At 37.3% G+C, this 26,436-nt stretch overlaps 4 protein-coding genes across 6 annotated transcripts; 2 read left to right on the top strand and 2 right to left on the bottom strand.

Annotated features, from left to right (window-relative positions):
* The first annotated feature begins 61 nt into the window (after positions 1–61).
* On the top strand, positions 62–7,214 carry LOC100640041 (importin-5). The gene is made up of 27 exons (XM_011406712.2): positions 62–154; positions 203–283; positions 334–523; positions 576–678; positions 787–982; positions 1,217–1,342; positions 1,492–1,564; positions 1,630–1,674; positions 1,751–1,841; positions 2,020–2,126; positions 2,277–2,401; positions 2,516–2,779; positions 3,365–3,583; positions 3,635–3,718; positions 3,845–3,977; positions 4,037–4,101; positions 4,155–4,265; positions 4,318–4,423; positions 4,893–5,005; positions 5,077–5,244; positions 5,312–5,434; positions 5,491–5,565; positions 5,615–5,692; positions 5,751–5,817; positions 5,891–6,116; positions 6,536–6,677; positions 7,012–7,214. The coding sequence occupies exons 1-27, from the start codon at positions 89–91 to the stop codon at positions 7,087–7,089; spliced, it is 3,255 nt and encodes a 1,084-aa protein (XP_011405014.2). The 5' UTR covers positions 62–88; the 3' UTR covers positions 7,090–7,214.
* A 618-nt stretch (positions 7,215–7,832) lies between these two features.
* On the bottom strand, positions 7,833–11,852 carry LOC100639913 (mannose-P-dolichol utilization defect 1 protein-like). Its single transcript, XM_019998506.1, has 6 exons — positions 11,761–11,852; positions 11,621–11,708; positions 11,261–11,326; positions 10,270–10,402; positions 10,006–10,210; positions 7,833–8,194 (listed from the first exon to the last, which is right to left on the bottom strand). Exons 2-6 carry the CDS (start codon positions 11,694–11,696, stop codon positions 7,961–7,963), a joined length of 714 nt encoding a protein of 237 aa, XP_019854065.1. The 5' UTR covers positions 11,697–11,708; positions 11,761–11,852; the 3' UTR covers positions 7,833–7,960.
* Positions 11,833–24,105, top strand: LOC100639787 (transmembrane and TPR repeat-containing protein 4-like). Of its 2 annotated transcripts, XM_011406710.2 has the most exons (11): positions 11,833–12,025; positions 12,151–12,433; positions 14,779–15,023; positions 15,814–16,142; positions 16,205–16,521; positions 17,161–17,340; positions 19,180–19,279; positions 21,208–21,422; positions 21,805–21,942; positions 23,802–23,894; positions 23,958–24,105. In XM_011406710.2, exons 1-11 carry the CDS (start codon positions 11,841–11,843, stop codon positions 24,087–24,089), a joined length of 2,217 nt encoding a protein of 738 aa, XP_011405012.1. In that variant the 5' UTR covers positions 11,833–11,840; the 3' UTR covers positions 24,090–24,105. The 2 variants fall into 2 exon arrangements, with proteins under 2 accessions (XP_011405012.1, XP_019854061.1); XM_019998502.1 differs by lacking the exon at positions 23,958–24,105 and having other exon boundaries at positions 23,546–23,888.
* On the bottom strand, positions 24,106–26,372 carry LOC100638519 (transcription factor SOX-21-like). 2 transcript variants are annotated; one of them, XM_011406691.2, is made up of 3 exons: positions 26,174–26,369; positions 24,809–25,990; positions 24,106–24,764 (listed from the first exon to the last, which is right to left on the bottom strand). In XM_011406691.2, the coding sequence occupies exons 2-3, from the start codon at positions 25,980–25,982 to the stop codon at positions 24,664–24,666; spliced, it is 1,275 nt and encodes a 424-aa protein (XP_011404993.1). In that variant the 5' UTR covers positions 25,983–25,990; positions 26,174–26,369; the 3' UTR covers positions 24,106–24,663. The 2 variants fall into 2 exon arrangements, with proteins under 2 accessions (XP_011404993.1, XP_019854062.1); XM_019998503.1 differs by having other exon boundaries at positions 24,106–25,990; positions 26,174–26,372.
* Between the last annotated feature and the right edge of the window lie 64 nt (positions 26,373–26,436).

Genomic DNA, 26,436 nt, shown 5'->3' with positions numbered 1-26,436 from the left:
TTTTAAATTTACGGATTTATCGTAGTTTTTCCGTATAATCAATGGGCGTGACCACGTGGAGTGCAAATTAATTTAGTAGGCGAGCAGCATGGAGTTCAATGCCATTCTCTCTAACCTTCTCTCCGAAGACAACACGACAAGAAAGACCGCCGAGGTAAGCATGGCATCCATTATCCTCTGCAAAAACTCTCTGACTCGCTAGGAGCAACTAAACACGCTCAGCCTATCAGCCAAGCTCCCTTATCTTGTATCGACCATGGGCAACGCAGGAGTAGCCATCTCGGTACGTAGTGTCTCTCTAAATCAGTATTGTACGACTTATTCTTTTCATAGAGTCGAGACCTAGCAGCTGTACTCCTTCGCAGAGCACTCTTACAATCTCCTGATGAGCTGTCTCAGGTTGATCCAACCGTCACTGCATCCTGTCGGTCTCAGCTACTACAGATCATCCAGTCGGAGTCAAACACTAGCCTAAGACATAAAATATGCGACACGATTGCTGAGCTGGCTCGGGCGTCCATCGGTGAGTGGTTTGGGCGGAGTCGGTCATTTTTATAACTCCTCCCACTTTACAGATGAGAATGATGTCAATCACTGGCCGCAGTTATTGACGTTCTTGTTTGAATGCTGTGATACAACAAAACCTGAATTATATCAGAATGCTTTACACATCATAAGGTTTGTTCGATTATTAGTAACACGATTATTAAGCATGTAATTTGTTTCGTTCCATTGTATCTTATCATCTTATACTTTTCCCTCAATCTTGCTATCCTTAATTAACAGGGTAGTTCCGGCTGTATTTGGCGTCCAGCTAAATTCAGTGTTGGAGCTTGTGTCTCAAATGTTCTACCAAGCAATGATATCCTCTCACCAGGCACTGGCAGAGGAAGCCGTGACTGCTACCAGCTCCTTCATTATTTCACTTGAAGTCCCTGGAGTGAGACAAAGAATGAACGATCTCCTTCCTCACATGATATCTGTAAGGGAGAGAGAGAGAGAGAGAGAGAGAGACATTTAGTCTCGTGTGGCCAGACTCCATCCCTTTTTGTCATTTGGACTTAGAAAGACATTGATTGCACCTTAATTATGAATTATGTAACATCAAAAATTTATGGAATGCTATTTCTAAAATTCCCAGCTGCTTAGATACACGTAATACAAACTCTTGATACAAATTCCACAATGGAAAGAATTGTATAATTTATTCTTGTAGGTCTTAGAACAGAATATTCAGTCTCAGTCTGATGATACTGTATTGAAATCATTCATTGATCTTGCTGAGCACCGCCCAAAGTTCCTACGCCCAGAACTGGTTAAACTGCTAGAGTTAATGGCAAAGGTTTGTACTATAGGCTAGCTTGATATTTGATATTTGTGGCATATTAAAGTGGCTTCTGATTGACAGTAGTACTTGTCAACAGTGATTGCATTCTTGGAATAATATGAGTATAATTAGATTTGTATTAGTGTATTGTGCTCTTTCTTTAGTTAATGCAGGCAGAGGTTGAAGATAATTGGAAACAGCTGTCACTTGAATTTGTTGTTACTTTTGCTGAGAATGGTACAATTTTTCGACTCATTTTATTATTTATTTTATTTTGTGTAATCATGCCTTCTCATGTATAGGTGCTGCCATGTTAAGAAAACTTGACAAATTTCATTCTCTCATCAGTAAGTTAGTCATACTGTGTGTGTGTGTGTGTGTGTGTGTCCTATCCTTATTATCATCATTTGCTATGCTTTGTAGTTGAGCTCTGCCTTAATTTCATGGTACAGATCGAAGATGATGATGATTGGAATACAGCTGATGAGTTGGCCAATGATGACGACTCCTCCAGGTATATAATTTCCAGCTGTTCTCATGTACATATGAGTTTACAAATTGAGGGCAACTCATTGTTTTCTATTGATAATAATGTGTTTTGAGGAAAAAAAGTTAAATTGTGCTATTCATGTTCCTGTCCATCTTTTCTCTCTCTTCCTTTCTTCCTTTCTTCCTTCCTCCTTATATCACAGTATGACTGTGTCTGGTGAGACTGCTCTTGATAGGCTAGCAAATGCTTTGGGTGGGAAAGCTGTTCTGCCTCATATCATTTCGATTATCCCAAAAATGCTAACATCAGGTAATCCTGTAACCCTATGATATTCTACCTTTATATATCACTCTTTGTTTCTCCTCCATTCTCTCTCTTTGATGTCTTCTTTTGTTTTTCCTGTGACCTTAATATATATCCCATCTTTCTGTCTCTCTCCTCTTTCTCACCTCCTTCAAGCTGACTGGAAGCATAGATATGGCGCCTTGATGGCTGTCTCTGCAATAGCTGAAGGTTGTGAGAAGCAAATGACGCCGATATTGAACGATGTCATCACTTGTGTCCTGCCGTATTGCCAGGACTCGGTGAGTATTGGATATTGCATCAATTATTATTAAATTTAATTATTATTATTATTAAATTATTATTATTATTATTATTATTATTATTATTATTATTTCATTCTTTATACACTGTAGCATCCACGAGTTCGCTATGCTGCCTGTAATGCCCTTGGACAAATGTCTTCAGACTTTTCTCCAACGATACAAGAGAAGTTTCATGACAAAATAATCCCGTCCTTACTCCCGATACTGGATGATTTTAAGAACCCTAGGGTACTCACTCACGCCGGAGCTGCTCTTGTTAATTTCTGTGAATTATGTCCCAAATCTGTTCTCTCCAACTACCTCAGTGCCATAATACCTAAACTTGAAGCTTCTTTTAAATTTGGACTCTCTGAGGTAATGCATGTACCATGTACATGTACACGTGCATTTGTAGTGTGTGCTAAATATTTAATTCGGGGTTTTTCGCAGAATTTTGGGCCTTCAGTGAATTTTTAAAGTTGCTCAAAAACCTCTGTACTATAGTAAATGGTACTTGACCAAAAAGATTTCTCCAATTTTTTTTCTGATGCGTATATGTGTTCTTATGTTGTGTAGCAAGTTTGAGCTGATTCTGATCAAAATTGGATTTATTACAAATTTTATAAAGTCACTCAAAAACTGAGCCAAATTACATGTATGTCAATGTCCCTGTACTATAGTACAGTGTCTTTGGCCAAATTTTGCCAAAAATGGCTAGGAGAGAATTATCATTTTTCTGATGCATATACATGTTTTTATGTTGTGTTTGAGCTGATTTTGATCAAAATTGGATTTTTTAAATTTCTAAAGTTGCTCCAAAAGCTGTATTCTCTTTAGCTCACTTAGCATACTTTGTAGGAAACCCCATTACTAGTTTACATGCATAAGCTAATGACCCATTTATAATTACAACACACTACAGGCTACACACATACAGTATGATATTAATATCTCCTATAGCTTGTGGATAAAGGTCGTAAGATTATCATTGAACAAATGGTGACAACACTAGCCACTGTAGCTGATGCAGCCGAGGAACTATTTGCTCCATACTATCCTCTCTTTATGCCAAACCTCAAGCACTTAATGTCCAACGCTGTCAACAAAGAGCATCGTCTATTGAGAGGGAAAACAATCGAATGCATTAGCTTTATTGGTCTTGCAGTCGGAAAGGAAATGGTAGGTGTGGTCTGGGCCTGGTTTGTTAATGGGTGTGGTTTATTTCTTCAGTTCATGCAAGACGCTCACGAGATATTGGATTGTCTTTTTAAAGTTCAATCAGAGCAAAATACATGGGAACCAGATGATCCTCAGGTACTCCATTATTGCCAATAGCAGCTGCCAGGCTTTATAGTATTCACACTAGTATTACACAGTGTAATAGTGCTACATACATGCATTTATAGTCTCAGTTAGTTTGAATCTATTGATTTGTATTAGGCGTCATATATGATCAGTGCTTGGGCTAGGATATGTAAGATTATTGGCCCTGAGTTTGTGGCTTATCTGCCATTCGTTGTGCAACCACTGATACAAGCAGCTAGCATAAAACCTGAAATCGCCATTGTTGATTGTAAGTCACATAAAACACACACACACACACATTCATTCTCTCAATCCTTTGTCTCTTAGCCATAGATGCTGAACAGAATTACAGCGAAGATGATGGCTGGGAATTCATCACATTAGCAGATCAAGTTAGTCAGTCTCTATAACTTTTTACATGTTGATTGGTATGTTCCCCCTACAGCAAAAGTTTGGTATAAAGACAGCTGGACTGGATGACAAGTGTACTGCAATGCAAATGCTTGTTGTGTACGCTAAAGACCTAAAGGAAGGATTCATTGATTATGCCGAGCCTGTGAGTTTGTTAATTTTTATCTTTCTCCTTTCAACTACTCTTTCTTCTTCAGGTGTCAAAGATAATGGTCCCTCATCTCAGGTTTTACTTTCATGAGCTGGTGAGGGCAGCAGCTGCTGAGATTATCCCTCACTTATTAGAATGCATCCAATCAAAAGGTTATTCTCACTAATAATGTACCAACTCCACTGATATTGTATTGTGGAAGCAATTGGCTTTATGTCTGCTGTTTTGACCCATATGTGTGTGAGGCAGTAGGTGTTTGTTACCTTTGTTCACAAAATAAACTTGTCTCCTGTTGTTGGGTTGGTCTCTTCAATGGTACAAACAATCCCATGATGAAGGTACATGTACATGCACGTGTGTATAGGTGTTAGTGTAAAAAAGTTGCTCAAAAATCTGGCCAAAGACCATGTACATGTACTATAGCTACATACAGGGTATTTTGCCAAAAATGGCTAGGAGAGAGTTCTCAATTTTTGTAATTTTTTGAAACGTATGCATGTACTTACATGTATGTTGAATGTTTATGTTGTGTAGTTAATTCTGATTGAAATTAGATTTTTTAAAGAATTTAAAAAGATATTATTAAACTACAATCATGTATACTTGTTTGTGTTCACGTAGGTCCTGATGCGGTGGCTGCAATGTGGAGTTACATATCTGAGAAACTTCTAGAAGCGATTCCTCTGGAGCCGGATTCTGAGATAACAGGAATAATGATTAGCTCATTATGCAAAGTAAGACAACCATTGGAGCCCTAAATACCAGTGTCTTTGATTTGAGACTTCTGTTATTTTTTTCCTGGTAGTGTATTGAGTTGCTTGGCTTGAACTGCTTCACAACTGAGCAGTATACAAAGATAGTTGATATCATTAACGATCAGATTGAGACTTGTTTCCTCAAACTAAAGAAGAGACACGATAAGAGACTCGACGAGGATTACGACGAAGAAGTTGAGGATGAGCTTGAAGCTGAAGTTAGCAAATTAATTTTCGCTCTTCCCTCCATCTTTACTCTCTCTCTCTCTCTCCCCCTTCTTTTAGGATGAGGAAGATGACAATATAATGAGAAAGATAGCTGATCTAATGCACTCACTGTTCATGACACATGGCTCTGCTTTGCTTCCTTTCTTTGATCAGCTCCTACCAACATTCACCAATATGCTCGTAAGTCCATGCATCATGCAATAATACACTTATATTGAGTCCACTGTATCTTGTAGTCATCAGACAAGCCCTCCTCGTATAGACAATGGTCATTATGTGTCTTTGATGATCTGTTGGACTTTGCCAGTGAAGTAAGAAAGAGCTGATTCTAGGAAAGTATCACATTGTTTTTTTATGTAGAGTGCTATAAAGTATCAGAGTCATTTCCTTCAGCCAATGCTTGACTCTATATGCAACCATTATCCTCCTACCCGACAAGTCTGTGAACACATTCTTTCATTGCTATGATTATTGCACTGTGTATTTTTATTTTTAGGCAGCAGCCTATGGCATTGGTATAATGGCTGTTAACTGTAGCAAGGACTTCATAAATGTGTTTGAAGGTAAAAGAAACTATACTTTACTAACTATACTTAAAAGTTAAAATTATAATGGCGTGTTTTTGTACTGGTACAGGTGCTCTGTCATCACTCATTGTGTCAGTGCAGGGAGCCACTGAAGTAGACATGCCTACCATTCATGCTAAAGACAATGCTATTTCTGCTGTTGCCAAGATATGCCGTCACATTGATGGTATTGCTCTGGATACTGTGCTTCCTCTCTGGCTCTCATGGCTACCTGTGGTGGAAGACAAAGAGGAGGCCTCTCACGTTTATACATACCTCTGTGATCTAATTGAGAGGTAGAGAGAGGGGGGAGGGAGAGAGAGAGAGAGAGAGAGAGAGAGAGAGAGAGAGAGAGAGAGAGAGAGAGAGAGAGAGAAGGATGTTAAAGCATTTACATGTACATTGTACTTAATCTTAAATGTAATACTGTATGAGTGGTTTTTTCAAGGTTGCAAATTTGGCAAATCTTGTGAATTCCTTCCTGATTCATCAAAATAAAATCCACAAAAATCAGTACTCGCATGGTAGAATTTCCAAAATTAAAATCCGCAAATTAGAACATAATTTTGCGAAATATAATTCCCTCAAAAAAGCCCACTTCCAAGCGTACAAATGTACATGTATATGGTAATCAGCATTGTAATATGTAGCTCATGTATGATTGTATATTTTTCAATGTTCATTTGAGTATTTCATATTCTCTCTTTTTTTGTAGGAACAATGCTAGTATTCTTGGAGCAAACAACGAAAACGTTCCAAAGATATTAGGAATAATTGGAGACGTCATTTCTGAGGAAGTTCTCACTAATAACGACCTTGTCCTTCAAAGATTGCTGGCCATTGCTCGACACGTACAGGTAAGTAGCGCTTGTACTTTGGTGTATTTTTATGTATTAACATGTACTGTAGGGCACCTTTTTTAGGGCTGTAAATTTTGCAAATTTTGCAATTTTTTAAAGATTTACAAAAATTTTTTCCGCAAAAATTAAATTACTAGAAGATGGCAGGTGGCATAAATTTGCAAAAATTAAATCCACAAAATAGATTTTTAGGCAAATTCGCGAAATTTACAGCCCTCGAAAAAGGTGCCCTATGGTATTGTGTTAAATAATACATTTATGTATTTTTATATATTTTTATGCACTTGTACTTTTTATGACATTTTATGAATCTAACATTGTTTTTTTTCAGGCCAGTGATGTTTGGGATTCTTGTTTGCAGTATTTATCTAAAAGACAGCAAGTTGCTCTGACTAATGCTCTTCGGTAAATTGGTACAGTTTCGTGACTCATCCCATTCAGATGACTCTTCACTTTATTGTCAATTCGTTCCAGCAATGACTTCATCTTTGCTTTTTATTTTATTAAATAATTATTAATTTTTTTGGATTTTAATTACCATAGTCACACAGACACACACCCAATGACCACGTGCAGTCACGTGTGTGCCAGTCATAAAAATGGCCACCTGTTCAGGTGAAGACGTATTGAGCAAAAGCGTTATTTTGGTGGGAGAGCAACTCATTACGCAGCTTGGAGAAGACCAGAGCGAGGACGGGAGGTTGAACGAAGAGACTCTAAACAAGCTTCACTTCATATACGGTCCTTCTCTATACCAGGCACTCGACGCCATTGACAAAAACGAGATAAAATGTCTGACAACTCCAGCTGGGAAACCTGTATATGTAATACAAGCCTCAAGAGGGGCCAATCAATACATTTGTCTTCAGTCACTCAATTACTGTACATGTCCATACTTTTCTTATCACGTTTTGGCTCAAAGAGATGCATTGACATGCAAGCACTTGCTGACTATGAAATTAGCAATTTCTTTAGGTCTCTCTCTCCAACCTGAGCCAGTCACACTCTCTGAACTAACACTCATAGCAAATAATGATAAATAGCATGTACTGATACTATTATACACTGTATCAACTGTTATTGTGTATTGCAGCAATGCCAAGTACATATATGTATGGCAAAAATCATTGCTGTGTAGTTTAGTTTAACTTCTGATTTGTGCTCTAATTAATGATCTAATAATGATCATTTTTTAAATGTTTTCTGAAATTATCAAAAATAACTATTAATACATGAAACACTGTACGATTCATGTGTGCAATCAATGTTTTATTCTCTTCCTAATCTCTTTTTCGACTTTGCTTGGCGGTTGCATTCCAGTACCAGAGGAACTGTAGCACAATGATGGAATTTAAAGTCAGCGAGGAAATGAACGTTGCCATCAGTAGAAGATCCCCTGTCTCTTGTATGGTGGTAAAGACTCGTGCAATATTACCAATGAAGTTGAGGAATGCCGTTATAAAGGAGAGCTGCCCTGTTGATCCATTATTGTATACAGTCAGTACAGTTGTCAGCTAAATTAAATGAAAGTAAATATACTATTGAGCGTTCCGGGATTTTTAATAATCAGTAAAATAAAAAAAATAATTATTCTTGACTATCAGTGGAGGGTTGTATTGTCTGTGCATTGTTCAAACACAATTTAATTTTCTATTTCATCGTTATGATAGTTGTGTACGCATATTCTGATTAAATAATGCAAAAATAACAAAAACGAATACTTGCTTAGCTACATTGCCATAATAAAAGTATACCTCCGATTATTGATGTTTTGCTTATTCTGTTATTTTATACCAAAAGGTAAACCAAACTTGGCAATACTGATGTGATTGTACGATTGATAATTGTTAAGATTAGTTGGACTATAGCCTAATGACTCCATTGACTATAGTGAGAGTGTGTGAGTGAGATAACATTACTTAATACTGAAAATATACACATCAAAAAGATTAACAATATGAACACAAATGGAAATACGTGTAGCATAATAAGCATATGCTTGACTAGGGCACCATTACTTGTACATCTCTTTATTATAAAATGAATCAAATAGCAAGCAGACTTTTAGGTCAGTTACATTAAAAATTATAATGACTAAATCTAACCTGCTTAATTATAGTACAATGTAGTGCATGCTTCTCAAATCAACTTTAAAAGTTCCTTTATGAATGCTATGCACTATAGCAGGGGACATTTGTGTCTTTCTTGATTGGAAGCCACGATTTCAGCATAGTGCTCATGCAGCTTCTTGTCAGTAGATTGTCAAGTTGCTCAAAAATTGGGTCAAAGACCCTGTACTACACATGTATATACATATAGTACAGGAACTTATAGGCAAAATTTCATCAAAAATGACTAGGAGAAAATTTTCATTTTAATAATTTTTTCTGATACATATACTTGTTCTTATGTTGTGTATTAACTTTGAGCTGATTCCAATCAAATTTGGATTTTTTATATTTTTTTAAGTTGCTCAAAAATCAAGCTAAAGATCAAAGGCTATAGCCTTTAGTCTTTGATGAAATTTTATCAAAAATGAATAGGAGAGAGATCTCCATTTTTATAAATTTTTCTGATACATATGCATGTTCTCATGCTGTGTTGAAAGTTTGAGTGGATTCCGATCAAAATTAATTTTTTTATAAATTTTTAATGTTGTTCCAAATGCCATGTACTACATAGAGTTTAGCTCACTATTAGCATGCTTTGTGGGAAATCTATTTCCCAATTGGTCCTTCTAATTGTTAATAAATATTATGATTATCATATGCCTCATAATTGTATGGTCACTTGCAATCAGATGTGCCACAAAGCTGTTACAATAATAATGAAACTTCTCAGAAATGTTATTGTTCAATTCCTTATTGCCCAGTAGCATACATAAGCAGCTGGATGATTGTTATCATAATTTAGAGTTCAGGGCAGTTTAAAGGTTAGAATGACACTACTCTCAGCTGTCACATATTTTCTATTCTTAAAATTATAATAAATTGTACTTAGTACAAACACAATAGTAATAACAATAGTAACAGCATTGTTGATACACAATAGGGAAATATTTTCAACATGTGTAACATTTAGATTAATCATTATCTTAAAGCTACAGTTGTACACAGCCAATAACAATGTCAGTTATGTTATAGCTAATGTCTCATTACATAGGAAGAAACTTGTAGCTACAACATTATCAATGCCAAAAATAATCATCTATCTACAGTGTACATTACAATAAAAAACAACCATGATACACACACCAAGTTCCTTTACAATACATGATTCCATGCAACAGATAAAAGTCCAATGGTACATTGCATGTCTATCTTACCCTACTAGCAAGCATGAGAGGTATAACAATGGCCTGGAGTGTAGTATTGAGACCGCCAGGGGCTAAACCAGACACCAGGAACCACACCCCGGCACTATAAGCTATTAGAAAGGGGGCAATGATCAACACATGCTGTCTTATGACGGCCATTAGAATGAGGATAATGAGGACTTGAACACTGATAAAGAAACTCTCGCCCCATGTACTAGAAAGTGCATATTATAATTTAAGAAGCTTGATAACAATTATAGTAAGTAGTTATACCTGAATGGGAATCCTTTTTCGTAATTATAAGTAGATGAGAATGTCACAGCTCCTAATTCCAAAATGCAAGCTAAATAGCTTATACTCTCGGTTGAATAGTTCTTTACTATCTTGTATATCTGTGGAAACTTGACTGGAAAAGAGAGCAGAATGATCTAGGCCAGGGTTTCCTTCAGAGTTTTTGGTAGTAGATTTTATACATTTAAGTTGCTCAAAAAATGGGTCAAAGATCATGTACAGTGGCCAAATTTCACCAAAAATGACTAGGAGAGAATTCTTAATTTTGATTATATTTTCTGATACATATTGATGTCCTTATGCTATGTAGAAAGTTTGAGCTGATTCCGACTTCAATTTTTTGAGTTATGGCCATTTTTAAAATGAGCCAATTTCTGAAAAATACCCTGTAGCCTATGGTTTTTCTGAAAAATGGCTCCAAAATCACCCCAAATTTTTATTACATTTTCTGATACATATTGATGTCCTTATGCTATGTAGAAAGTTTGAGTGGATTCCGACTTCAATTTTTCAAGTTATAGCCATTTTAAGAAATGGGCCAATTTCTGAAAAATACCCTGTACTATAGCCCATGGTTTTTTCCAAAAAATGGCTCCGAAATGACCCCCAATTTTTATTACATTTTCTGATACATATTGATGTCCTTATGCTATGTAGAAAGTTTGAGCTGATTCCAACTTCAATTTTTCGAGTTATGGCCATTTAAAAAATGAGCCAATTTCTGAAAAATACCCTGTACTATAGCTCATGGTTTTTTCTGAAAAATTGCTTTGAAATCACCCCCAATTTTAATTACGTTTTTTGATACAATTATGCTATCTAGAAAGTTAGAGCTGTTTCCAACAAATAATTTTTGAGTTATGAGCATTTCAAAGAAACAAAAGTAGCTCCAAAAGTTAACCATATTTTTTAGCTCACTTTGCATGTTTTGTGGGTACCCCTGATCTATGCTACAATATTTAAATCATAATACCTCCTAATGCTCCTAAAATGACACTTAAACTCAGCCACCTTGAAAGAGCTATGGTCAAGCATTCTCCTAAAAATAATAAATAATGTGTGTTGAATATTATTTACAATAAATTGGGTTATCACAACTCATTAACAAGCCCCACCTCTTTGTGCATTCAACGAGCCCCACCCATAATCATTAGTAGCAATTAGCAAATGCAAGCAAATAAAATCTAATTTATTACCAACATCAACAAAATAATGGCTAGACACAAAAATTAGATTTGACCCAGATTCTACCATATAATTATAAACAATGCCTTGTATATTTACGATAGAATTTAAATTATTAAAAAAATTAAATTATTGTTTAAAGTCTTACGATTAAAGAACTGGTACTCCTGGAACACTTTAACATAACAGTCTCCAGGAAAGAAATAACTAAACAATGCATCCATGCCCACGGTAGTCTAGTGGGGATAAAGAGCTGGAGGATTGAACCCACGTGAGGGATCATCTTACTTCACAAACTGGCCTCCCCTTTTCCAAGATAAAGAAGTACTAAGAGACAGAGAGAGTATGACAAGTGACAACGAGTAACAATGGCGCCAGCTGTTAGGAATAGGCGTGTAGGATCTCCTCCTCCTATTAATTCAGAGCATTGGTATGGCCTCCTGGCTCGCTCCTCATTCCTCTTCACTCTTTCCTTACTGTTAAACTCCCACACTATACTTGGTGGTTTCGTGTTTGATGATAATGAAGCCATTGTTAGCAATCCAGACGTAAGGTAATCATTCTTGCCTAATATGGAAGCACTGTCACTTTTGATGTACCTTCCAAGACATTACACCACATGCTGCACCATGTTATTTTAATGGCTTCCTTCATTGTAATTGCTCATCTCCTAATTAGGTCTCATGTGACCTTCACCTCTGTGTTTGCTAACGATTTCTGGGGTTATCCGATATCAGATCCTGAATCGCACAAGTCCTACAGGCCACTGACGACATTGAGTTTCCGTCTCAATTATTGGATGCATGGGTTGTCCCCTGGTGGCTATCATGGCGTCAATGTACTAGTCCACAGTATTGTCTGTGTCCTGGTCCATTATGTACTAATGGTAGCTGGTGTTAGAAGGAATGTATCGTGGCTCACTGCATTACTCTTTACAGTGCATCCTATACACACTGAAGCAGTATGTACATGTACATGTATATGCACACACACATTCATTTATGTGCATATAAGTGTAGCATATGATTATTGGTAATGAATTGTATTTACAAGTACCTCGTAAGTCTAGACAAAACCTTTAACTATTCCCAAATTACAATTCGTTTTTGAAGTGCTTTGAATTTCAATAAAACTGTCTTTATTGATATTTTATTTCAAATTCCTGCAAGCTTTGCAACAGTCGGTCATTATTTCAAACGATTATCAGCTCATAGCTGAGACACTAGCAATCAGTATCGATTACAGCAATTAGGAACTCCTTAACAACTACTATGACGTTTGTCTCTTATTGATCTCCTCTATATGGCTGTACCATGGCGATATTTATAGCAGCTTTACTATAGCGTGCGTGTACACATGTGATGTGATTCGTTTCCATAGATGCATCTTCAACCAGTCTATCATTTGATGTACATATAAGTATGTATTATGTAGTAAAGCTTTTAACATTAAGTTGTATGGATTCTATGTATACTCGTTACTAATGATTGTTTTATTCACGAGTACAATTAATATGCCATACGCATGCGTCTGATCCTATTTCTGTTGAACCGGAGTCTTAGATGTGTAGGGTTTGAAGACATGATAGGTGATGTCATGGTTGAATGTAGTCGTGTGGCTAAGATTTTTGTGACTTCATGCTAAATTTTAAGGGCCTTTAGTGAAAAATGATACCTTTGCTGTGGTTTTATTGTTAGGAACTCGATGATGTAAGGGTTTTGCAATCAAAGTGTGATTAATATACAGTTTGAAGCTTTGTGTGGATTGGTGCCCCTAGTATTCGTGGTTACCATACAATGATAATAATAACAGCAAGTTCTTCCTTTTCCTTATGTGTTTATTATAACCTCTCTCTCTGTTGTGGGTTAAGATTCCCCTAATGCCACATGTTCATGATTGATTGATGTAATGTATATTGTGTCCTCTTGGTTTTATTGTGGTATTCTATTGATAGGGTCTTGATTGTGTGGTCAGTGACTGCATACACATAGTGAATCTCTTCCCCTCCCTTTCTTCCTATTCTGCCTCAAGGCTTTTCCTAATGTTTATTTATTTAATTAGTGTTTGTAAGCCTTGCATAGACTCACTGTAGCCATTCCTCTTTAATGATATTATATCAGGGCATTGTGCATGAGAATGGAAATTAGGTGTTGCCCTTATTACAATTAGATCATTTTACATACCACTTCTTCCCACAAAATCATGATCTAGTAATGCACATAATATGAGCGTAGGTTGGATGCAGTCATTCTAGCATGAGAAAGTGGCTCTTTTGATGTTTCAATTTTTAATTCATGTGATTGGCATCTATTGTATTTCAGAAACCTTTACTTCCTTGCAGTACCATACAATGTGTGTGTGTGTATATATTAATATATCGTGTATCCATGCTTTTTACATCATTTAAACTTGTACTGATTCTACATTGTTAGATTCACCTCAAATTGTGATACTCTATATTCCATTATTTCATTTCCTCTTCGAGGAACTTTGCATCATAGCACACCCGTGTGATGTATGCCATTCAGCTACTAGTCATTTGTATTGTATTTGTATTTTTAATGTATGCCATGCTGCTGAAGTCATGTCTAGCACTATTTGATTTATTATTAGTGATCTCGGTGTGCTATATTCAAATCTGTTTGCTATGATTAACAATTATTGCTATGCACTCTTTGTCTCTTGCTATGATAATGACAATTAATGATGACAGTGTCTAAGCTTATTTCTGTCCTTCTATCATGCCTAGTTGTAATTGACCAATCAGATTGCAGAATGCCAGGTTTCTAAATCTATTAGATACCTCCCGGGAACACTTATTAACCTCCCGGGAACACTTATTAACCTCTTGGTTTATTAAATAAAATAAGTGAAACCTGGCGCTCTACGCTTATGCTCTCATTAGTCCATTTGTCAAGCTTGGTTGATTCTTTACTGCCTAGCCTGTTAGATACGATGTATGCATGTCAACTGTGGTCTTATTATCAGCAGCTGGTAGTTGTTTTCAAATGTTATGATAGAAGTTGGTTATACACCTCGGTATCGGTTTCTATGGCATTTATTAACCTCGCGACTGCGTCGCTCGGTTAATAAATACCATAGAAACCTCTACCTCGGTGTATAACCTATACTTCTAATTATCTTGAGGCATGGCTAACAATTAGTCAAAACATAGAGATAAGTCCTTTTATTGATGTGTTTTTCATTATCATCATTCATCTTTCCTGTCTTATCCCTTTCAAGAGGCTACTAAGGGACTTTATTGGATGACTTTCAGTATTCTTTATTATTGTTTTGTCTTCACAGGTCGCTAATGTGGTTGGTAGAGCTGAATTGTTGTCAGCTTTGTTCTTTTTCCTCTCATTCCTCTCTTATCTCATATCCATCAAGACCGACGGTGGTACATATACATGGAGGATTACAGCAGTATCATTAGCTGGAGTTAGCATGCTCTGTAAAGAGCAAGGGATCACTGTATTGGCCGTTTGCATATTTTACGAGCTACTCCTCAAAAGCAGGAGGATTTGGTTGCACCTTAGAGGCGCGTTAAAGTAAGAATTTAATATATTTTTAGTATCATGTAGTATATTGTATTGCTAAAGCCAGCATAGGCATTATATAGTATGGAATAGTAGTGTATTATGACGTGTTCTTAAGTACTAGTTTCTTTCATCTTCTTTTTTCATTTCCTGTCTCTCCCTTTTCTCATCCCTCTATTCCTATTAATCCTTTACTCTAATGGTCGTAATTAGTGTGACGCCTTTACATTAGGTTAACATGATTGGGGTTGCCAGGTTGGTTGGCTTTTTGGTGCACACACACATTTCCTAAGTACATGTATACACACAAACACTCAGTTGACAGCTTCATATTATCTGTTATGTATATATAAGCTAGACTATGTGCAATACATGTAATGAGTGTTAAAACTGAATTAAGAACAGCTGTTACCATTAGACTCTGTGTATCTATGTGGATAGTGGGAGATTATTTTGTTTGAAAACAGCACCCAACAATTTTGTTCTCACTCAAAGAGAAGGATCAATGAAGAATGCAAAAACAATCAAATATTAGATAAAGGTTTACAGGGAGACAAGAGCGATGAGACTAAACACTTAAACAATAAGACAATGATTTTATTATTAGCATTATTATTATTATTATTATTATTATTACTGGGGGGGAAGGAGGGTACCTTAACAGTCTTACGTGTGGCCTGTAGCTACATGTGAATGTTGAAGAAGTGTACACGTACAAGCCCATTGTTGATTACTATTAACAGTTGAACCCAACAAAAGGAGCTCATACAAGTGAAGGATATTATATCATATTGTTATATAGGCTCACTGGTGGGATCTATTATCTTTATAATAATATTATATTATTTACACTATCTCTGGGACTAGCTCTACTAGCCAGACTTTTGATCAGTCAAGGAAGACCTGCCTTTGTTTACTCTGATAACCCAACGTCATTCTCTGATTCAATTTTAATCCGCACTCTCACTTATTCTCATCTGACATCACTTAACGTTTGGTTATTGATGTGTCCTTCATTGCTTTGCTTTGACTGGTCAATGGGTAGCATAGTGTTAGTAAAGACACTTAACGATTATAGAAACATTGGCAGCGTCACACTGTTTGCTTTTCTTATCATCATCATTATCAAAAGTTAGCCAAATATTGATGTGTTTCATTGTCACCAAGGTAACCCTCCCTTTTCTTTTAAGCAGATGTTGTGGAGTTCTTTCGTCCACCGAAAGTTTCCCAGACAACCACACGAGTGTCCAGCCACAACAGATCCTCTTTGAGCACTCTGATCTCAACCTTGTGGCCAGGAGAGAAAAATAATTCATTCGCATGCCTCTTGGGCCTCTCATTACTAATCATACCATACATACCTGCTAGTAATCTCTTCTTTCCTGTTGGGTTCGTGCTGGCGGAGAGAGTACTGTATTTACCAAGTGTTGGGTACTGCTTGCTTGTCTCTCATGGATTTTATGCCATCAACGAGAGATTAAGAAGAGGGGCAAAGAGACCTACTCCTGAGGTGTGTATTGATGTGCATCGATTGTTAATGATTTAATTGATTAGCGCTAATGCTAATGGTATCTTCTTATCAGATTAATGAGTAAATGTTGTTCCTCCTCTTCCTCCTCTCTATTCATGCATGTATACATGCATTTATCTTATTATCTTTTCTCAAAGCTTTTCTTATCCTTTCTTATTTTATTCTTTTCTCCCTTCTCTCTCTCTCTCTCTCTCTCTCTCTCTCTCTCTCTCAGCTGTTACAAATTGTACACATGTTCTTAAATCTTATAGCCATGTTACTATACCTTCATGTTGTAGTATGCTTGACTGGCACTAATGATGAGCCATATGCATATAAAAATCCCTTACTCCATGTATGCATCACAGTTCAAAAGTAATATTCCTTTTTGAATGTACTTATACTGACCACTTAGAGTATACACACACACACATACTGCTACAATGACATTACCCTCATCAAATCATCATCATTATTACTTTTTATGTCATTACTCTGTGTGTGTGACTGTGTGTACATGTACATGTAGTATACTACTATTGCGTTATTTTGTATGGCATATCCTACACATGTTAAGCATACTTGTTGACTATTATTATTGGAAGAGGTTGTAATCATCTGCTATTAATCTATTTTCAGGCGATCCTAAGTAAACCACTAATGACACTTTTCATTTTGATACTTTTGATGTTCTCTGCAAAGACACTGATAAGGAATTGGGAGTGGGGGGACACCGAGAGACTAGCTGTGTCTGGACTGAAGGTCAACCCTCTCAATGCAAAAGTACACTTTGCAATGGGAAATGTTTTAGCTCAACAAGTAAGAGAGAGAGAGAAAGGGACAGAGAGAGAAAGAGGGAGAGATAGAGAGTCAGAGAGAAAGAGAGAGAAATAAAGAAGAGAGAGAATAGTTACATTACCTCCCTCTCAATCCCTCCTTCATTCCTTCTCTTTATCACCCCTCCCTGAGGTTAGTAATGCTTACTAAGAAAATAATTAGCTGTAGTCTTTTGACAGTTTGTGACATTACCTGTACGTGTACATGCGGTAGCACTCACTAATAATGAATTATCCTCATCACGACCAGGTGGTGCCAAAGAGAGGACATTAAAATATTCGTCTCTTAGCAACAGCATATCTAGGGATGACCTCTGAGGCATTAAAAATGAATATTTGCCTTTATGAACATACATTACATAATGTGAAGATAAAATCATTAACTGCACAACCACTGATGAGCATTGAACATGTATAATAGTACAATGTGCATAGTGTACATGATGTAATGCATACACGGAGTGCATATTGTTGTCATTGTACTCATCGTTAGTAATTTGTATTTGAGCACTTATTAAACATCAAATGAATGTCTTATTATATCCCAGAGTCACTCTTTTCCTGCTCTCCTTTGTGCAATTGTACTCTCTCTATTGCTTTTTATGTAACAATTAGTTTGTAGAGTTGTTCAAAGGGAGCATTGTTCACCTAACAATACTATTGTTATAATACAATGCACTGAATGAATGGTCCTGAATTGGTTGTTATTCTCAGCATTGCAATGTTCACACACACTCACTGATTGCACATGAAAAACAATGTACACAGCACAGCACATATACAGATCATCAATATAGTGAGAACTGTTTTAATTATAATACGGATGATACAAATCATCCTTATATTAAATAATAATTACTCGATGGGAACGATTGAGTGATTCTTATTTGATTGACCTTTATAATTAGTAGAAAGTGATACCTTTCTTCCTGATATGCTATCCTTTAATCAGCCTTTAATATGCTAGTGTATCATTTGATGTCTGTGTATGTGTGTGACCTTACTTCTCTTGTATTGTATTTCCCTTAGGGGCAAGTTCATAGTAATTTAATGATGCATAATATAAGTGTTTGTGTTCTGTGTGTGTGATTCTGACACTGTTGTGGTCATTTGACCTGTAATGTTTGTAATACAACATGTGGTTTGATTGTGGTGGCTCATTCCTTACATTCTCTGTAGACTAACATTATTATCTAATATTAGAGTCTACATGAGTCAGAGTATGATCCTATAATGTCCATGTACTATGATATCTACATGTTTCCCCATACCTCACTATTGCCCATGCATGTAGGGCATCATATGAGAGTTCATTATGCACATTAAGGATTGAGTCCCCTGTCTATAATGGTCACTGACACTGTGATAATGATGATTATGTAATAAAGGTGTGAGAGTGTGGCGTGTGGGTTGATTTATATTGAGTTATTAAATATACTTTCAAAAAAGCAGTTGGGGGCTAAAACTGAAATCAAATGTAAAGGCAAGAATCTATCTAAGAGGGACGCTATTTCTAATTCAGCTTTTTTAGCACGAGCGTAGCGTTTCATTCTCTTTCTCTTCTTGTGTGTATTTTTCTTTTGGCGTACTTTATATATTTATTTTTGTGTGAATAGTCCACACAGACCCATTAGTGAACTCCCCCAGTCCAATCTCACCTCTCCCTCATTAATCATAACAGCTAGGGCCTCTCACTCTCTCTCTCTCATGTGTTGTTTGTGGATGTGGTTTAAAGTACAAACTTGCTCCTTTTATGTCACTCTTAATTTGCTTTCATGCTACAAATTCAATTATTATTTTCTACTACACTTTACATGCATAGGGAAACAGGTCCTGTGAAAAATATTACCGACAAGCATTGGAGCTTAAGCCAGACTACATACTGGCACTAACCAACCTGGGTCTTGTCCTACTTAATACAGGTAAAGGCTTGTTATCTATTTTATGTAATTAGGTACATTGATAATGCAAATTATCAGCTTGTTTATGCAAACCAGTTGCAATAAACAAATTAGTATCATTTGCTATTATTATTATTGTTATTGTTATTACATGCTGCTATACATATTATAAGTATTAACATTATGAATTTTTTTACATTTTGTTGCATAATTATAATTGTACCAATGCTTGTCAGTCTGGTACACATTGCATGTGTGTGTGTGTGTGTGTGTGTGTGTGTGTTTGCAGTATACATGTATGTGCATACCATATTACCATTACAAGTATGTCCATGCAGTGCTTATGTGGGTTGTAGCCTATGCATGTTTATGGCTTATCCTTTTAATGTCTTTTCTATAAGGAATTAGTCCAGTGGAGGCAATAAGTCTGCGTTGCTGTTCAATGTGGCTTACAATACATTATCTAATGTTTATCCTTTATAGTAGGAGAGAGTGTGAGAGTCTGTAGTAGCATGTACTCTGGGTGGTAGGTGATGCCTGACCTCTTGTATATATATTTTATTTTCAAAATGATTGGTATAGGGTTATCAGTTAGATTTGTAATGCCCCAATAAGCTGTGGTTAATGCAACCAAATCTCAAGACATAAGGTGATAATATTGTTATTGCTTAGGGAAACCACTGTATCGGGCTTGTACGGTAATCTGTTATCAGAGCCTTCAAGACGATACACTCAATTGGAGTGTACATGTAGATGCATGCAAACATAAACTGAATCTTCGTTTGAAACATCAAACAAATAGAAACAAATCTCTCAGTGAAACTTAGACTAATCGCAACTTTGTGCTGGACTAATCTACACATCTCTTCTTGTTTCAACCACTTGTTCCTTTATCAGACGAAAGGGACTGCCAAATGAAGTTTATTTGCCGTTTTGCAAAAGGTCAACGATAACAAATTGTGGTTTGACCACGGGAAATGGATAGGCGATGCATATCTTGGCCCTACTAGTGTCTAGTCTTAACAACGTTTTGTGTATATTTTCAGTATGTAACCACTTCAAGAAGCTAAGAATCACATTAACAAAAAGCCTTTCTTATCTATTGGCCAAATGTGGTGTGCTACACTAACACAATACCAAAAGAGTAGACTGTAAATACAATAATCTGAAACCAAATATATAACATGTCCTGAGTTACATAATGCACTGAATCCATAATGATAGCATCTAGTGACTCACTCACAGCTATGCATGATACATGTACATGGGATACTAGTGTATTTATGCGCTATCGATTCTGGATTCCTACAGTCCATAGACATAGGAGACTATTATGTGCACATTAAAGGTAATTCCAGACACACACACTATAGTAACATATTAGGGACGGTGTGTCCTGATTATATGGTATATTGGGAGTTGGTCATTGAGTCATTGCTGTATTACGTGCGGAGTAGGATGGAATAGTATAGCATCATTACTATGCAATGTATGTGTTTTGATACTTAAAAACAGCATACACTCCTGGCACAAGTATTTATATAATCATAAGCCATAAGTATGGATCAACTGAGGCCCCATGCATGTATGATCCAGTCAAACTAACACTATAGTTCATAGTGTACCATCATGCAGTGTAAATACCATTGCATTACTAAATCATGCAACTAAAACTAAATTGCCTATATAGTACACGTGTAATTGTAGCTAGCTAGCAATAACTGACTAAATTGATTCTTAGCATGCTCATATTTCAAACTTTCTAGTAATGCTTATAGCATAAGGGTATCAATATGTGTATACATCTGAAAATACGTTGTTCTCCAAATCACTCTCAATTTTTGGGTGTATATTGACATGTACTTATGCTAGATGAAATTGAGTTGATTCCATTTAAGCTACTAGCAAAACACGATGTACTATATTATAGTCATTTTTATTATTAATAGGTAGAGCCAAAGAGGCCGAGGAATGTTACAAGAGAGCTTTATCCATTAAGCCAGATCACATCACTGCTAACATCAACATGGGGCACTTGTGTAGGCTACAGGAGAGATGGGGAGAAGCACTGGAGCACTATAATAGAGCCAAGGAAAGGAGACCACACTCATCAGTCATGCATTACTATGCTGGTTGGATGCTTAGTGAAACCGGAAAAGAAGAGGTAAAGGGTAACCCAATACTAATGAGTATGTGATTATCTCTTTTGTGGTGTGTGCACGACGCATAGTATGCATAGTCTCGCAATGGAAATAAAGTGTAGTGGAATAGAATAGAACAGCCCTAGTACTATGATTGAGCTACCAATACAATGCAATATGGTGTAATACAATGACATGTGTGGTGTATAGTGCAGTCCAATGATAATATGTATGTCACACCCCACATATCACTTGATTAGTCACTTTACTGAATGAGCAAGTGTGAACAAGTCATAATTGGATTCAAAGTGGTGCTAGGTTGACCTCCCTAGATTGGGTGATATGTGCGTGGAATGGGTGAAAGGGTTTAAGGTTTCTTTGTTCTCACCCTTATTTATGTCACAGGAAGCCAAGAGGGAACTCACGGCAGCTATTGAAATGCATAAAAGAGTAGGAAAAGGCGAATACGGTGATGCTCATTTACTGCTTGGGAGACTCCTGGCTTCTGAAGGTAGTAAACCAACATCTGTCAGGAGGTTAAAGGTGAATTGCTATTAATCCTATTATGTCAACATTATTAACTGGTTGAGGTATGTTGTGGAACATGTGTGAGGTATATACATACAATAACTTACTACTATACAGGGAATGAGAGAGAGAGTGTTTGATTGAGACCAGACAAAAAGACAGACAGACATAATGGGATGGTTTGTGTGTGTGTGTGTGTCAAGTGTATATACAAGCCCTTTGAGCATAGTAGGCTTATGACTTTGAGAGTTGAAGGTGTTTACTGTTACCCAATACTCCCTTTATGCTATGAATATTGATAGACCCTCTGGCCTATAACAATACTATACTATAGAGAGGCTGACCCCTGCATTGACCTGGGCAGCCAATAGTTGAAATTTTCTATGGGTAGCAGTCTGATAAGAGCTTAACAATAAATACTATTAAAACTGCCTATTGTATTAGCTAACAATAAAACTTTATATAGCCTTTGGACTCTCTCATGATAAATTGTATGCTTAATGTACACATCATGAGTGGGTGGTGATTAGGGGATAATTCATCTTAGCACCACTAAGGTAATTCTCTATTGTGTGGGCTATGAACATGACAGGAGGTTAACAAAACTATCCATCTCACAACTAGGAACTGTGTTGATTACACAGACAACCTTCTGATTGATTGAATAGCTTTCAATTGGGAAGCAAATAAAATAGTATCGATATCTTAAGCTTAACTGAGCCATGACCCTGTATTATCTATGTACCAATTCATTCCATTATGTCATGCTTAAGTTGTGAGCTGTGATATAATAATCATACATTATCAGTCACTATTATGATGCAATCCTGTTGTTGTACTACATGTATGTCACATGTCGATGATACTAATGCGTGCATGTGTATTCATTATGTTAATTCTGCATGTGTGGAGAATTATTGCCTAGCACTGATTATTGCCCAGTCTCTTGGAATAAACAAGTATATGAATAACATTGCCTCACTTTCACCTGTCTCTAATAAACAGTCCAATCCTAATACAGCGTAATCTTATCCTTCGTGGTTTTGAGACTAATCTATCACTTGTTTGTGTTTTGCAATTGGGTATGAGGTTAGCGCTTGGGAAGGTAGAGGAATCCCAGCTGTTGGTATTCTTTGAATGTATACTAACGCCAGCATGCTTTAAGGAAAGACTAAAAGTGATTTATTTTGCGTTGCTTATTTTCATTCTGCGAATGCATTTTTGTGGACGATAGTAGAATATCTGGCTAGCACCTTTGATATTCTTGAGGTATATGCATGTATGGGTTCATCTTTTGGCTGTTGGTATATTGTTCCCATTGTCTGTTCCTTTTGTTGCTCCAGCTCATTCTCAAAACACAAATGAGCTGAGCCGATAACAATCCTTTTAATAGCTTCAAAGAGAATCCTACTCTATTCTCACTTTATCCACACAACAGGCCCCCTTTGTCCTCCCTCTGTAACACACCAATGTAAGCTTTGTGTGTGCTAATAAGTCTCCAGACTGTAGTGTATTGTGAAGAAGCCAATACAATTCAGTCCATTTGTGTGGCCATTATATATGTGGTATGGTAATTAGGATTTAGGGAATGCTTAAACAGATTCTGTTCCCTGCACAGGGATATCCTGTTGAACTGCAAATATTGATACACACTCTCTTTGAAGTCGTCTATGGTGCATGACTACACAGTATTGTCCTGAAAGCATAGCAAATCTATTATACAAACAAGCAGATGAGTCTTCTTCAGTAATGTACACTATCAATTAATATCATTGTTAATATCATTGTTTAATTAAGCCATGCAATGTATTACGATAATACACTTGACAGTTTATTCCTCTCACCATGTACCTCTCATGTATGTTCCTTTACAGGCAATCACTCACTATAGAACAGGATTCTCCTTTTCACCGAATTCAGCCACAAAGGAAGATTACTTCAGCATGGGAAGACTTCTGGCTAGAGAAGTGAGTAGGAGTCGAGGGATGTTTGTCCCTTTTTTAAATTTTTTGTATTTTACTTTGCTACAGGGGGAAATTGATGAAGCCAAGCTTTACCTCAATTTGGCTCTACAACTAGCGCCAAACTTCTTAGAAGCTCAAGAAGAATTAATTCGCCTGAAAAAAAAAGCTCCTTTCCTAAATAGACTGGATCACTATTGAAGCAGGGAAATATTTCTGACTATAAAAGATTATTAAGAACTTTGTGATGTAAATGTATGCATGTAGAAATGCATGTAGGTGGAAAATAAACAGTTCCAGCATTATATGATACAACAACAAAAATTATTTATTGTGATAATTAACAGTGATTTGATATTATTATTATTATTATTAACAGTGATATAATGGATGACCTGGCTGGATAGGTGGAAAAATGCAATAAAGAGATGCTAATAATAAGATGACACACGGTCTCTGCCTACAGTGTGTGTAAAAGCAGATATATATTTGTATATACATATACATGGGGTAAATAATACTTATTGTTAAATAGTGTGAACACAAGAAAAAAATAAAGAGGAAATAATTATAATTCTTTGGAGTTTGTATAGTCTCAAAAGTATAGCAATGATAGAGAGAGTCATCTGCTGAATCTATTTAAGAAGAGGAGGAGGAAGAAGAAGAAGAGAGGGCTCTAGAGGGAGTAGAAATAGGAGGAGGAGCTGGAAGAACAAGAATGGTTTGTTGTGAGTGCTGTGCGTCCTTACTGCTTCCTCCTCCTGTAGCTGTGCTTCTATCTTGACCCTGTATAATTTGACCCCGGGCTTGCCTGGTCCACAACTGGCACGAGACACAGTGGCATGCTGGATAAGTCTGGATATACCCTGTAGGGGACTGAGTAGGATGTTGATGGTGAACAGAACTAAGTTCTGGCATACTTTCAGCAGATCTCAGTGCACCAATGTGGTGGTGTGGTGATCCTCCGGTTCCCACAGTCACCACTCCAGGCTGCTGTCCTTGTAGAGCCTGTGCTCCTCCAGCGTGCTGCATGAGAACGTTGACTCCAGCTTGTCCACCTGGTATGAGTAACGGAGGGAGAAGCGAGGAAGAAGGGGAGTTGACTTGAGGTGTAGAGTGACTCTTTATCTCAGAGACTATGACAGGAGTTGTTTTAGACGTGGGCGTAGATTGTGCAGAGAGAGAGCTGGAGGAGGACTCATCCTGGTCAATGATATCTTGCTTATGGTGAGAATACTCCACCACTTCACAGTGCTGCTCGCTGGGTCTATTACCTGCCGCCGCTGCTGCTGTTATGTAACTTGGCGATATCACTTGGTGTGGTGTGCCTGCATCCATTTTAATGAGGATCGTCTGCCCGCCTTGCTTGGCCCCATCAGTCGGATGCATTCCAGCATGCGTCCCACTTGCTGCTTGTATTAAAGGTACGAGCTGATGAGGCGAAGAGGTCAGATGGCTAGGATGAGCTAGCTGTATGATTGGTGTTGCAGTTTGAATGATCTGTGTACCAGCTGGAAGTAGGGGTTGTCTCTGAATGAGGTACGTCGTTCCTCCTCCAGCAATCGAAGCTGCTGGCTGGAGGCTTTGAATGAAATTGGTTGTAGTTGCAATTGGTGAGTGATGTAGACCATGACTAGTAACAACTTGCTGGGGGAGTATTTGAACCTGGTGTGGTCCTACAAAGCCTGCAGCATCAGATGCAGTGTTGGTGGAGCTACTGCAGTTTGAGCTGGTGCTACCAGTTGAGCCAGGAGAGAGGCTAGATAGAGAGTAAGGTGTGCTTGCAACACTCATCCTTCCACTTCCACCACCTCCTCCAGCCTTGAATGGGTTTTTAGGCTTCCTCCTCGGCCTGTATCTGTAGTGCGGGAACTCCGCCATGTGTTGCTCGCGGATCTTCTTTGCCTCCTCTATGTAACGATGCTTGCTGGTGTCAGAGAGTGCTTTCCACTCGGCGCCCAGCTTTTTGCTCAGCTCAGAGTTGTGCATCCGAGGGTTCTCCTGGGCTAGCTCCTTGCGTCTCTCTTTCGACCACACCATGAAGGCGTTCATTGGTCGCTTGATATGATCCGGTGCTCTAGACATAATGGTCATCAGGTTAACTGCAGGGACACAAGAGAGAAAAGAGAGGGCGAGAGAGAGAGAGAAGGGAGCAGAGAATAGCAGAGACAAAAGTAAAGCTTAACAGTAGAATTGAAAAGGATTGTAGTCAGAGACATGCAGAGTTTATATATCAATAAAGCCTACATTATGACATGGAATGGTAAAGTCCCTGGCCTACTTACCTAGTAAAGGAAACAGTACTCAGTTGAAAGAAATAATCCCTCTTGTTATAAGACGGACCTGTGTCTCCGAATGATTATATCTACCAGTACGAGCCTATTATGCAACTGTCTTTGGACTAGCAAGGCAGGCTTTATTAAAATTGTTTTAAAGAGAGGAAGTGGCATGCTCCAATTAACCTCTATGTAAACAAACTCATTGTTAAGTAATGAATATGATCACAGTGAGAGAATGATCGTCTATACTATGGCACTAGAATCACTAT

This window comes from Amphimedon queenslandica, unplaced genomic scaffold (assembly GCF_000090795.2).
Source record: "Amphimedon queenslandica unplaced genomic scaffold, v1.1 AMPQUscaffold_13316, whole genome shotgun sequence".
NCBI lineage: Eukaryota > Metazoa > Porifera > Demospongiae > Haplosclerida > Niphatidae > Amphimedon > Amphimedon queenslandica.
This window is presented reverse-complemented; position numbering and strand designations above follow the sequence as displayed.

What these genes read in the sequence shown, in the direction of transcription:
- LOC100640041 (XM_011406712.2), top strand. Translation starts at nt 89, where the DNA reads ATGGAGTTCAATGCCATTCTCTCTAACCTTCTCTCCGAAGACAACACG. An exon ending in AATGCTTTACACATCATAAG is followed by an intron (nt 679 to 786) that starts GTTTGTTCGATT and finishes CTTAATTAACAG; the next exon opens with GGTAGTTCCGGCTGTATTTG. An exon ending in CAAATTTCATTCTCTCATCA is followed by an intron (nt 1,675 to 1,750) that starts GTAAGTTAGTCA and finishes TATGCTTTGTAG; the next exon opens with TTGAGCTCTGCCTTAATTTC.
- LOC100639913 (XM_019998506.1), bottom strand. Translation starts at nt 11,696, where the DNA reads ATGGATGCATTGTTTAGTTATTTCTTTCCTGGAGACTGTTATGTTAAA. An exon ending in CATTTTAGGAGCATTAGGAG is followed by an intron (nt 10,403 to 11,260) that starts GTATTATGATTT and finishes TCTCTTTTCCAG; the next exon opens with TCAAGTTTCCACAGATATAC. An exon ending in CTCTCATGCTTGCTAGTAGG is followed by an intron (nt 8,195 to 10,005) that starts GTAAGATAGACA and finishes CATTTAATTTAG; the next exon opens with CTGACAACTGTACTGACTGT.
- LOC100639787 (XM_011406710.2), top strand. Translation starts at nt 11,841, where the DNA reads ATGGCGCCAGCTGTTAGGAATAGGCGTGTAGGATCTCCTCCTCCTATT. An exon ending in GTTAGCAATCCAGACGTAAG is followed by an intron (nt 12,026 to 12,150) that starts GTAATCATTCTT and finishes TCTCCTAATTAG; the next exon opens with GTCTCATGTGACCTTCACCT. An exon ending in GAAGACTTCTGGCTAGAGAA is followed by an intron (nt 23,895 to 23,957) that starts GTGAGTAGGAGT and finishes ACTTTGCTACAG; the next exon opens with GGGGAAATTGATGAAGCCAA.
- LOC100638519 (XM_019998503.1), bottom strand. Translation starts at nt 25,982, where the DNA reads ATGACCATTATGTCTAGAGCACCGGATCATATCAAGCGACCAATGAAC.